Source organism: Bos mutus, chromosome 14, assembly GCF_027580195.1.
Source record: "Bos mutus isolate GX-2022 chromosome 14, NWIPB_WYAK_1.1, whole genome shotgun sequence".
In the NCBI taxonomy this organism is placed as follows: Eukaryota; Metazoa; Chordata; class Mammalia; order Artiodactyla; family Bovidae; genus Bos; species Bos mutus.
This window is the reverse complement of record NC_091630.1, coordinates 52,004,681-52,017,072: the sequence shown is the minus strand read 5'-3', so window position 1 is coordinate 52,017,072 and position 12,392 is coordinate 52,004,681. Positions and strand designations below refer to the sequence as shown.

The window sequence follows — 12,392 nt, the reverse complement described above, 5'->3', positions numbered from 1 at the left end:
CAGAGTGCATTTTGTAGTATCTGTGGATTGATCCTTCATAAAAATTCACTGAAAAAAAAAAATGCTACTATTTCAGAATAGGTGTAAATGACTAAAATTTTGATACAAATTTGTAAAATAAGATAACCTACCCCCCAACTGGGGCCTCCTTGGTGGCTCAGATAGTAAAGAATCCACCTGCAATGTGGGATACCTGGGTTCAATCCCTGGATCAGGAAGATCCCCTAGAGAAGGGAATGGCTACCCACTCCAGTATTCTTGCCTGGAGAATCCCATGGACAGAGGAGCCTGGTGGGCTACAGTCCATGGGATTGCAAAGAGTTAGACACAGCTAAGCGACTTTCATTTTCACCCCCAAATTGTGGAATACCTGAATATAACAACATAATCTTAAAAACTTTAAATAATTGTTTTTCCAACTTAATATCCACAGTTCATAAATAATTAATTTTGTCTTAACCTACCTGCTTTCTAATGGCATATGTGAGAATAAACCAGATTCTCTCAATAACCCCACTGCAGATCTCCAGTGGTGATTTTCCAGAACTGAGGTATTCTACCAAAAAAACAAAACAAAACAAAACAAAAAGGGCAGATCTGAATCAGCAAAGGGTAAGTCTTTTTCTGAACATAAAGCAATATTTCTAAGTAATATCAAGCTGGTTAAAATTCTAACATTCACTGAGAACCAATTTACTTTTACTCCTTTAAAACGTGACCCATTTTCTAGAATACAAGAATATTAAACTTTGAGGAAGAGCTTGCACTCACCTTGTATAAAGTTGCCAGGTAATGGTTAGTTTTAATGAGGAAAGGTTGATTAACACCTGGATGATCCAGATCATGAGTGGCAGCTGCAATTAAGCTCAGCAAGACGTCCCAAGGAGTTACAGAGTTGGCAAGCTAGACGGTGGCGAGGAATAACTGATTACAGACGTGTCTGCAACGAACTGTACCATGACAACAGCTGTTCTAAATCAGCCTTGAATGAGACTCTCCACGGTCTCCTCCCCTCGTGTTTCTCTGACCGTTCGTCCAGGCCAAGGCATGCCTGCCACGTGCTGTCCACTCACTCCCCTGGCGGGAGGCGTGGTATGATGCAGTCCCTTGCCCGTGGGGAGGTCATGGACCCGGCTCACCCTTACACGGCTTCATTTGAAACAAGCGTAACTAAGATGACAGCTAAAGTATAAACCATCTTTTGAGTATGTTCATGGTGAAAAGTGTTTAAACTAAGGATGATCAGGGCTACACTGGCAAAAAGTGTTTCACGTCACCACTGCCAGATGTGCACGGGTTAAGACGGCCTCTGCATCCGTATTCGCCCGCACACTCTCCCCTCCAGTGCCCGGCATCGCTCCGCAGCCCTGGCTTCCGGCTGGGCGTGGCCAGTGGGAGGGTGAGGCCCCCACAGCCTGTGGACCAGGTTTACCCCCGCACCGGCTCAGGTCCCCTGGAATGCAGCACTTAGTTCCATCGGTCCACTTCCCTGGCTGTGTGGTGGTGAAGTACCAATTTCTCCCACAAGACTGTCAAAGAGAAACTTTAGGCTTGGCCCAGAGGTTTGTTTTTTTTTCCCCCTGAGTATTTTTTTACAGTTTAATTTAAAAATTGGGGCAGCTGGGTGTACATGCATAAAACGTATCCATTTTTATCACTGTATATGAATGATGCCACAATAAAATTGGTTTTTTAATTGGGGTATTTTCACATATTCCACGATCTCTTGAAAAACCAGAAGAGTGGCACCCACGTGGCTGTATTCTTGGAGTTGGCATCAACTGGCACAAACTGGCCCTGTCAGCCTGCTTCCCTCCCAACATCTAGCTGGAACTAAGACCCCAGAGGAGAGGAGTCTAGAAGCAGGCCTAAGGGAGGGCGGATGTAATTTCACCAGCTCTAGAACAGGAAACGTCCATGAGCAAACACGGCTTCCATTACATCTATGGCTGATGACCCCCAACTCTGACTTCTCTGTTTTACTGCAGACTCCTATCCACCTCTTCACTAGATCCCTCCACTTGGATATGGCAGGGACACGCATAACCACACACATCCACAATGGAGCTCACCATCTCCCCGGGCCTCTCCCCTCTTCTACCTTCTCTCCCTCTCAGCAATTCCCTCAGCTGCTCAGGGCGGTATCCACCCATCCCTCTTCCTACTTCACCCCCCACAAAGGCATCCAGACACCACATCCTCCTCATTCTGATTTCCAAAGACCTCACCAACTGCCCACCTCTCTCCTGCCCCACGGCTACAGAAACGGCCCCTCACGGGCAGCAGCTGGGTTGCTGGTCTTGTCTGCTTTGTTCTCCCTCCACAGCCAGGACAGTTCTGTAATTTCTCCCACTTCAGTCCCACAGCTCCCTATTCATCACTGGACACGACACCAATGCCATCCCTGTCCTCATGGAGCTCAGTGTAATCGCCAGATGACTCGCATGGAGAAGCTGGATGGCTTGGCCCTCGCTTGGGCTTTTGCAGCCTTGCTCTCAACAATCACCTCGATTCTCTAGCTTAAAGTGTGATTAAAAATACAGCCACATTTGCAAACCTGATCCTGCTACATCTCATTCCTGAGAAGGAAGCTTCTGAGTCTGATTAAATCACCAACTTAGGGTTTCCCAGGTGGCTCAGTGGTTAAAAAAAAAAATCCACCTGCCAATGCAGGAGAAGTGGGTTCAATCCCTGGGTGGGAAGATCCCCTGGAGGAAGAAATGGCAACCCACTCCAGTACTCCTGCCTGGAGAATTCCATGGACAGAGGAGCCTGTGGGCTACAGCTCATGGGGTCACAAAGAGGCAGACGTGACTGAGAGACTAAACAACAACAAAATCACTAACTTAAGGAAGTGCTTGAAATTAAATCAAGAGAGTTTGCTCAGGGCTCTGGCTGACTGTAAACGCCGGCACCTTACCTTAGGTTCTTTTAGGTAACAGTGCATGGCCTGAGTAACGTCGGCAGCGTGGACTGCATTGTGGTAAGGGTTCTGACTGTGGTAATCTTCTTGAATCATCACTGCATCAAAGGAAAAAAGACCCCCAATTTAATTGCAAACAGGAGGCACTTACAAGTGCAAAAATTGCAACAATTATGTATTTCCCACTTACCCTACTCACATGGCTATCAGCTAACTGTTCAATTCAGAGAGATGATAACCACTCCAGAACTCACATGACCACCACTGTGACTAACTCGTTTGAAACTTTTAAAACGAGAAGGTATTCATGTCAAATTTGTAAAATTATTTTTTTTCTTCTTCTCTTTTAAAATGTCAATCTCATTGTGCCAAACTACTTTGACTGTCGTTTACTTTAAAAAGAATTTTAGTTAAGTAAAAGGAGTACAATTCATTCAACAAATACGTATTGTGCTAGGGTGCTGTTATAGGAACGAAGAATTTGTTAGAGAACAAACATCTCTGATGCAATACGAGTACAGACATTGGGGAATGTGTGTGGATTCCAGGATGCTTTATCAGTGAGGTGAGTTTTGGATCTGGAATTAGTTTTTTAGGAGTGCGGGAAGGATGACCTGTTAATCTGCCTCCTCTGCTCAGTGTCAGTTACGTTAACCATGAAAAAGCAGACGAGGATGAGGGGTCCAGCCAAACCCGCCACCATCAAACCCGCACCACGGCCCCAGCAGCCCTGCACTCGGCCCAGTGGTGCCCGGTACCGTGAGCCAACCCCAAAGTGGTACACTAGGACACACAGGTGAGGGGCGAAGAGCACTGGAACTTTCCACTGACTCTGATTCCATCCTTTAAAATAGCTTTTTAAATACTCTCGTTAATATCTACGTTTGTATGTGCTTGTATAATTTATGTATTAGTACATATTACAGACATACAATTTATAAATAAATATGCATTAGCAGTCTTTCAAAAAGTCCTAGATATCTTCTCTTAGTTAGCTACTTAAGAGGAAAGAAAATATTCTCTTCTTCCTTAAAAAAATAAGAAAGAATCCTTATGCTAATTTTCTTCTAACACATTTATTTAGTGAATGACCCCAATTTGTTTCCTGGCAGAGTGCTCTTAAATATCACTCTGTACATTAAAACATAGTCAAAATAATCCTTGGAGGTTGCTGTCAAGAGATTTCAGGGATCAGGAAAAGAGAAGATCCAAGTGCCACGTACCTAATCATTTAAGGGTTTAATCTTCAAGAAGTGAGGAAAGGACAGAAGTTGTGTTGTCTTTGTGAGAAAGTTGTGGCTGACATGGGAGACTGTGGGTAAAGGGGCTCCAGCTCACCAGGCCCCTGGTGCCCCCACCCATGGCACTGGGCCCTCACAGCTCCCCACCCAGGGGTGCAGTCCCCCCTGTGACCAGCTCCGGCAATAGGGTTGTGGTGGATGGGAAGGTGCCAGCGTCCAGCCTGAGCTCTGGACACACCAGCGGTCTCCTAAAAACTGGCCACCGCACTTTGAACAAGCTCGGCTCATTGTAAAATAATAATTTTTCAAAAAAAAATTATTTTATTTATCTCGCTGCACTGGATCTTAGCTGCAGCATGCGGGATCTAGTTCCCTGACCAGGGATCGAACCCAGGCTTCCTGCATTGGGCACACTGAGTCTTAGCCACTAGACCCCCAGGGAAGTTCCTGTTTTTTGTTTTTAATGTGACTCTGTGACGGTGCCAAACTCCTCTGCCTCCCTTTAATTTAACAGTAGACCACGTAGAGCTGAGCTGGGTCAGGCCCAGTGCCCCTGGGAAGGGCCCAGCCAAGGCCCGTGAAGCTGCCATGCGGCTCATCCAGTGTCCCGGGCAGGGACACGAACAAGCTCAGCCAGACCAGCAGCAGCCCACAGACTCAGGGCTCCGCACACATGTGTTGCTTCAAAACACTAACTTTGGGGCGGTTAGTTTTAAAGCCATAGCTGATATAACTGAGAGAAAAGGTAACAAGTTCCCGTATAAATATTACTCTTAAATGTAAGGTTAGAATCACTTACCTAAAAATCTACGAAGTTTCATCATATCTAAATGGAAGTACTCAATTAATCCATGGAGACTAAATAAATGAAAGGTTAAACTTACTAGACTATTTCCTAAAAAGAAAGAAGAGGAGACATTAGTAGGAATACAAGATATTAATAACATAACTGCACTGTGCTTCCAAATAAGGGTTTGAATATACAACATAAAGAGTACCAAGTCCTACTTGTTGTCCATCTAAAATTTACATCTTATCTTACCAGTTTTGAATTTTAAATATCACATCTTTTTTTCCATTCTAAGAAAAAACTTTTTTTTGGTTTTATTTTTCAAAAACCAAACAAATCGATGATAAATAATTAGAATTGATAGAAAACTTTGAAAATTATCCACACTGAGTAAGTTTAATTCAATTTCCCAAAGCACTTAAAACCTCCTTGCAACCATCCCCCTGAGCAGGTGTGTCCCAGAGCAAAGCGTCTTGACTACAAATGCTGTATTATTTAACAATTAAATAGACTCTATATTTAAAGGTGTGTAAGCTCATATATTACTGCCAGCGTTCAGACAATAACATAACACATGATTCTGTATTCTCAAAAGAAATCTATGATTCTTACAAACATATAAAGACACAACTAGTTCTAAATGAAAATGTGTAGTAATAATATTTACAAATAATGATAAAGGACTACTGGGCTAACCTAATCCAAACTGCCTGAATAGCTGTTGAGAAGCCCATGGCTGAGGAAAAAAAGCAAATTAACTGGAACAATGTTTGCATGAGCAACACCGGAAAGGCTGTGGCTGCCAAGAGAGCCCTCTTAACCACCACCTCACTTATCGTCTTCAAACAGAAAGAAAAAAAACCCATTTCAAATCTTCTACCTTTAAGAAGTGAAAACTTAAAAAATGTATTCAAATTTTGGTAACACTCTACTGGTGCAAATACGAGCCCATGTGGTCTAGAATCAGGTGAAGAAGTGGGCTATGGTCCTATTTTTACTGCTGTAACAACCAATTTTTCTTGGGACAGATACATTGATGTTTCAGAACATATAATAAAAAAAAAAAAAAAAATCTGAGTTTTAAAAAACGAGCAAAGGATCTGAATCAATGGTTTTCCAAATAAGACATACAAGTGGCCAATAGGTAAATGAAAAGCTGTTCACTGATCACCAGGGAAACGCAAATTAAAACCACAACGAGGGATTACCTCACACTTGTCAGAATGGCTATGATCAAAAAGATAAGCGATAACAAGTGTTGGCAAGGGTGTGAAGAAAAGGGAACCCTTTGGTGAACTGTTGGTGGGATTCTTAAGCTGGTGTAGTCACTATGGAAAACAATGGAGGTTCCTTAAAAAATTTAAACTAGAACTACCATATGATTGAGCAATTCTACTTTGGGGTACATATCTGAAGGAAATGGAATCACTATCTCAAAAAGATATCTGTACCCCATCTTCACTAGCTTATTTACAATAGCCAAGACATGGCATCAACCTAAGGGCCCACAGATGCATGACTGGATAAAGAAACTGTGATATGTATGCAATGGGCTATTACTCAGGCATAAGAAGCAGGAAATCTTGCCTCATGTGACAAACGGAGGGAGTTTGAGAAACTGTGCTAAGTGAAAGAGAAAGATAAATGCCGTATGATCTCACCTCTACATGGAATCTAAACCCAAACGACAAAGTCCTGAGCTCACAGATACAGAGAACAGATCGGTGGTTGCCAGAGGTGAGGGTGTGGGGAGATGGATAAAGTGTACTGCATACTTGAATGCTGCTAAGATACCAGATCTTAAAAATTCTCATCATAATACAAAGATGTAACTTCTATATGTGGTAACTAGACCCATGTGGTGATTATTTTTCAGTGTATACAAACAGTAAATCACTACGTTGTATACTTCAAGCTAATATGTCAGTTACACTTCAATTAAAAAAAAAGGATGTATATTCATTCTCTATATTCAGGTAATCATAGGTTCTCCCCAAAACTGTTTCCCAAACCTAATGAAATAAATGATTGATCTCTAGGGTCTAGAGTGAGTTTTAAGGAAGCTGCAATCCAATGGTAAAATACCCTCATCTGGAATTCAGGCAAACGGCAGTAAGAAAGGTATGCTAACGTCTTCCCTCCAAGAACCTCAGAGGAATCTGACAAGAACCAATCTGTCAAAGTGTACCACCCATACTACAGTGAAAACCTGCATCCAACATTTTTTTCTTGTTTTCAGTTCACAAGATACCAACTGACTTAATACCAGTGAGTAAGAATACAAGTCAATGAAATTTATTATTTCAAAGCAAGTGATGCTTAGTTGATATGTTACAACAAGAAACAGGCACTGAAGAAATTCTTTTATATGAAAATGGAAACAAACGCTTTCTTGGAAAAGAAAATTTGTAACTTAGAGAAAAGTTACCCTATATAAAGACATACCAAAGGACAGGCCTGCCTACGGCGTTATGGCTCTCAACAGGTTTCCGGATGGGACTCTACATGTAAGGACTGGGCTCCGGCGACAACACGGGTCCAGCAACGAGGGCCCTCGTGTGCCAGGTGACCTTCAGGGGTGACAAGCCCTTTCTTGGCATCTCATGTAACTTAACTCCTTCCTGCAAAAAGCAACATCTAATATCTTCCGTGTGTGTGTCTGTGTGTGTATGTTAGTCGCTCAGTCATGTCAGACTCTTTGCGACCCCATGGACTGTAGCTTGCCAGGCTCCTGTGTCCATGGGACTCTGCAGGCAAGAATAATAGAGTGAGTTGGCATTCCCTTCTCCAGCGGATCTTACTGACACAGGGATCCAACCTGGGTCTCTTGTATTGCTGGCAGATTCTTTATCGTCTGAGCCACCAGAGAAGCCAAATATATCCTACTACCTTGCAGTGGACAAGCCAGGAGTAGTGGGACTCAGAGCTTCTTCCCTGTCCTCCTCACAGTATCACTTGAAAAATCACCACAGAAGAAACACAGGGCACACCAGCCCAATGAGCAAGAAGCGAAAACTTAGATACCAAGTACATGCATCATCCAGGATTCATTCCAGGCTAAGCAGCTTTGAAAGGAAAGCAGATCCAACTAAATAATGCAAGTTAAAAAGGAACTTTCTTCTGCCCACTTGTTTCCCAATAATATCTCTTCCTATATAAAATTCCTTAACTTTTGGGTGACTGTAGTGAACTGAATATGCATTAATAGGTCACCATCTGTAAAACAAGTGGGCAGCTAACCACAGATGGTTTCTACTAACCCCTAACAACTCTAAGAAGAAATCATTTGGCCACCTTTTCCACAAAAAAGGGGTGAGATGATTAAAGAAGAGCTGGTGTTAGTTGCTCAGTCGTGTCTGACTCTTTGCGACCCCATGAACTAGAACCCACCGGGCTCCTCTGTCCATGGGATTCTCCAGGCAAGAATACTGGAGTGGGTAGCCATTCCCTTCTCCAGGGGATCTTCCCAACCCAGGAGTCAAACCTGGGTCTCCTGCACTGCAGGTAGATTCTTTACTATCTGAGCTGCCAGGGAAGCCCACAGGCAAGCCAAGTGCTACCTAAGTTAACTCACGTGGACCAGTGACTAGAATTCTGCGCATCGTACACTGCCACCCTCAATCCACTTCCACCGCCACGCCCCTTGGCTGGCAAGATACATTCTTTTTAAAAATAAAATCTAGAGAAAAACAATCAACTATTTCTGTGAGTGACAAAGTGTCCAGGGGACTAAGAATAGGCTATGAGCTGTTAAGTGTTACGTGAGGTTAGACCTTGAAGGTGTTAAGGGGGGCATTGTATTATCTATATTTATCCTGAGATAAGGACTAAAGGAATATTTGTGTTGTGGTAGGAAAGGGGAGTTTCCCAGATCTGGAAGAAGCTGAGGCACCTATATTTTCAAAGAGGGAAGGAAGGCTGCATGGAGGGACAGCTGTGTAGATGCGATCAGAGTCCTTTCTAGGAGGACAGGCCTGAGTGGGGGCCTGGGAGGGGAAGAGACACTGGTCACCAGAGGGCAGAGAGAAAGAGAACAGGAAGAGAGAAGAAGAAAAACAGAAGGCGGGGAAGTGGGAGGGAGGCTCCGCCACTGAGGTGGCCTTTACTGTCCTCACACTTGTGCCTGGGATGGTCTAGTTTTTCTGTCGACAGATACAGACAGCTAGAACGTGATCACAGCGGTGTCCTCACTATGCCTGGCCCACACAGCTCAGAGGAATGACGATGTGATACTAAAAAGCTTCTTCGTTATTGTTCAGTCACTAAGTCGTGTCTGACTCTTTGTGACCCCGTGGACTGCAGCACACCAGGCTTCCCTGTCCTTCCCCATCTGTCCATTGTGTGGACCCAAGCTATTCTCAAGATGACTATAGTGTGGTTTCCATATTTGGCTTCCTTGTAAAAAGGAACTTTATTCCAAAGTAAAATTAGGGGGAAAAAAAGGTAGTTTCAAAGTATAGCAGGGAGCCACATACTTATTTCAACAGTGAGAACTTCCTCTCAGTGAACTTCCCACTCTGCTTCATTTATTTAAAAGGCAAAAGGGACAAAGTCTAGTTGGAATATATAGGTACCACCAACTTTTTACGTCAAACATTTTATACAAAATGAAAAATGATTCCCAAAGGGAATTTTGTTCCTGTGCCCAAAGACAATAAAGAAAAATGAACCTTGGCTCAGTTGGTAAAGAATCTGCCTGCAATGCAGGAGACCTGGCTTCAATCCCTGGGTTGGAATGATCCCCTGGAGGAGGGCATAGCTACCCACCATAGTATTCTGGCCTGGAGAATCCCTTGGACAGAGGAGCCTGGCGGGCTATAGTCCATGGGGCCGCAGAGTCGGACACGACTGAGCAGCTAACACTTTTTTCACTTTCAGCCAAAGCAAAACAGAACTCAGAGGTAAACAAATCAGAATCATCTTTATTTTTTTCCAACGTACTCAAACTTTCCATAGATAGTGATTAGCTCCAAGCTCTCCCCTACCCACCCCGCCAGAGAGAAGCAGTGTCAGAAGGGCCCGCTCTGCTGATCATAACACACCATCTCTCTAAAGTGTGCAGAGAAAGAGAGCCTGAGAACCAGAGTGAGAAGAAAAGCCATCTCTCAAAAGGGCGTCAATCTACCACACATCTCGGGCTATCAAAACTGGAATATAAGATTGGAGGATGTCACTGTACATGGCTACAGCACAAAAAAACCCAAAAAGGAAACATCAAGAACCATGAGATAATAATGTGTACGTTGGGTTATTAATAGCAAGAGAAAAGAAGAATAGAAGTGCATGCTCAATCGTGTCTGACTCTGCGACCCCATGGACTTGCAGCCCGCCAGGCTCCTCTGTCCATGGGATTCTCCAGGCAAGAATACTGGAGTGGGTTGCCATGCCCTCCTCCAGGGGATCTTCCTGATTCAGGGATTGAAACCACGTCTCTTGCCATCGGCAAGTGAATTCTTTACCAACTGAACCAGCTGAGAAGCCTCTTATTAACAGAAGTAGGTTTAATTAGAGATACCCAAGTGACTATGACAGGGATTACTTTTGATTACTACTAAGAGTGATAATCAAAAGTAAAATTTTAGATGGATGCTCTAGGCTTACAGATCAGTCACTGAAGAAGGAACAATATGATGCTCCCTCAGCCAGCAGAGGGCGCCCACACTCAATAAATGAAAGCAGCGGCAATCCCATCAATGCAGCAATCCTGAGAATACATGAGAGTAAGTCAAAGTCTTCACTTACCATTTGTTAGTCTATCAAATAGAAAGATATCAAAATTCCAATTTCCAACTTTTTCCAGCATACACTGAAATGAAAACCAAACATTCCTACTGTAATTTAATCTCAGTAACTTTCTCTGTCTTTTGTAGATAGTCCATAAGGAAGCTAACAAAAACAGAAAGTGGTCGACTTAAGAAATGCTAATGATCACTCTCCTTAGTCATGACCTTTCCAAACAACTCCAAAATATGTCCAAAGGGATAAACTCCATTTGAAAAACAATTAATGTTTTCTCAATTGATAAATGCAGAGGTAAGGCTGGTGTTCCTTTTGACTTATTCTTATGCTCTCATGAACTGTCAAGAATTCCAATACCCATCAGAGAAGTGTAGTTCACACATTGCACGGTCTAGAAACTAGATTTTAAAAATCTAATAAAAGTTGCAATAGTTGAATACTTGCTACATTCCAGATACTATTAAAAATGCTTTATTTTTGACACATTCTTACTATTCACACCAACACTATCATGTAGGCATTGTTTTCAACCCTCATTTACAGATGGGAAAAGAGGGAAAAAGTCATTAACTTGCTCAGTGAGAGTCACAGAGCTGGGTCTTAAGTTAGGTGATCAGACTCTGGAATCCAGGTACCAGACACCTGTAGTATATACTACACTTAAATTATTTGTTATTTTCTTCTTAAAACACATTCCCAATTTATTTATTAATATTCCTTAAATATCCTAATAGAATAGTCCATTGCATTTACTACATAATTCTTAGGTTGATGGTTATTTCAGCCAAGCAAATAAGCCCCACAACAACCCTAAAAATCAAACAGATACTTTTACACCATGTCTTTGTAACCTGAAAATTTCATGGACTTTATTTTCAAGAAAAAATCTGTATTTTGAACCCAAAGTTCACTGTCATATATTCATATATGGCTAAATCAGCATAAGCAATACTAGGTATTACCAGAAGAAGTGATAATAGTCCTAACAACCAATGACACACAGACCAATATTCTCATTTGAAAAAGCAGAACTTGTGAACTTTCTTAAATTTAAAGAAAGTATGAGTGCTTTTCCATTGATTTGTTTTATCAAACAGGGAAGTAAATGTTTTCACTTTAATGTAATCATAGAGTGGGTACCCTGGCCCCATCTACACAAACCTACATCTAACCCGTAGGTGTTAAGTCAAAGAATACTTTTACAAATGTTAGAAATGTGAGATTATTAAAAAATCCTCATTTAGTAAAAAACCACCTCAGCCAATTTCCACCTTCATTAAGATATTTCTTTTAAACTATATGAAAAAAACAATGCTCACAATCACCAAATTTAAAAAAACATTTAAATCTTCCAAATATCTCACTTATACAAGAGATCATGAAAAGTGTGACTGAAAGTCATGAGACTTCCTGTGCTGAGTTTACTTTTAAACAACTGGAAGGGAGCAACCGAGTCCCTTCTTAACTATAGTACAGAGAAATTACATCGGGAAAACCATAATACTCTTTCCAGCATTAGGACCCTTGTGACCTTACAGTTTAATGTTCCACTGATCTACTTGCTATTACAATAAATGTTGTAATGCTGTAATACATGAAAACATTTTCATTATTTTAGTTCCTTGCTCTGTAATAACCTAATCATAAGATGAACAGCTGCTCTAAAGGGAAAACCTATAATAAAAATTGAGTTCAACTG

At 42.1% G+C, this 12,392-nt stretch overlaps 1 protein-coding gene across 4 annotated transcripts in view; it reads right to left on the bottom strand.

The window, feature by feature from the left end:
• Positions 1-12,392, bottom strand: part of PDE7A (phosphodiesterase 7A) — a 106,823-nt gene that overhangs the window by 9,325 nt on the left and 85,106 nt on the right. For all 4 annotated transcript variants that reach the window (XM_070382324.1, XM_070382323.1, XM_005892949.3 and 1 more), the window contains 5 exons: positions 10,697-10,760; positions 4,964-5,059; positions 2,921-3,021; positions 772-903; positions 465-556 (listed from right to left, as the gene is read on the bottom strand). In XM_070382324.1, coding sequence (XP_070238425.1) covers positions 465-556; positions 772-903; positions 2,921-3,021; positions 4,964-5,059; positions 10,697-10,760 — 485 coding nt within the window. The remainder of the gene's footprint in view (positions 1-464; positions 557-771; positions 904-2,920; positions 3,022-4,963; positions 5,060-10,696; positions 10,761-12,392) is intronic.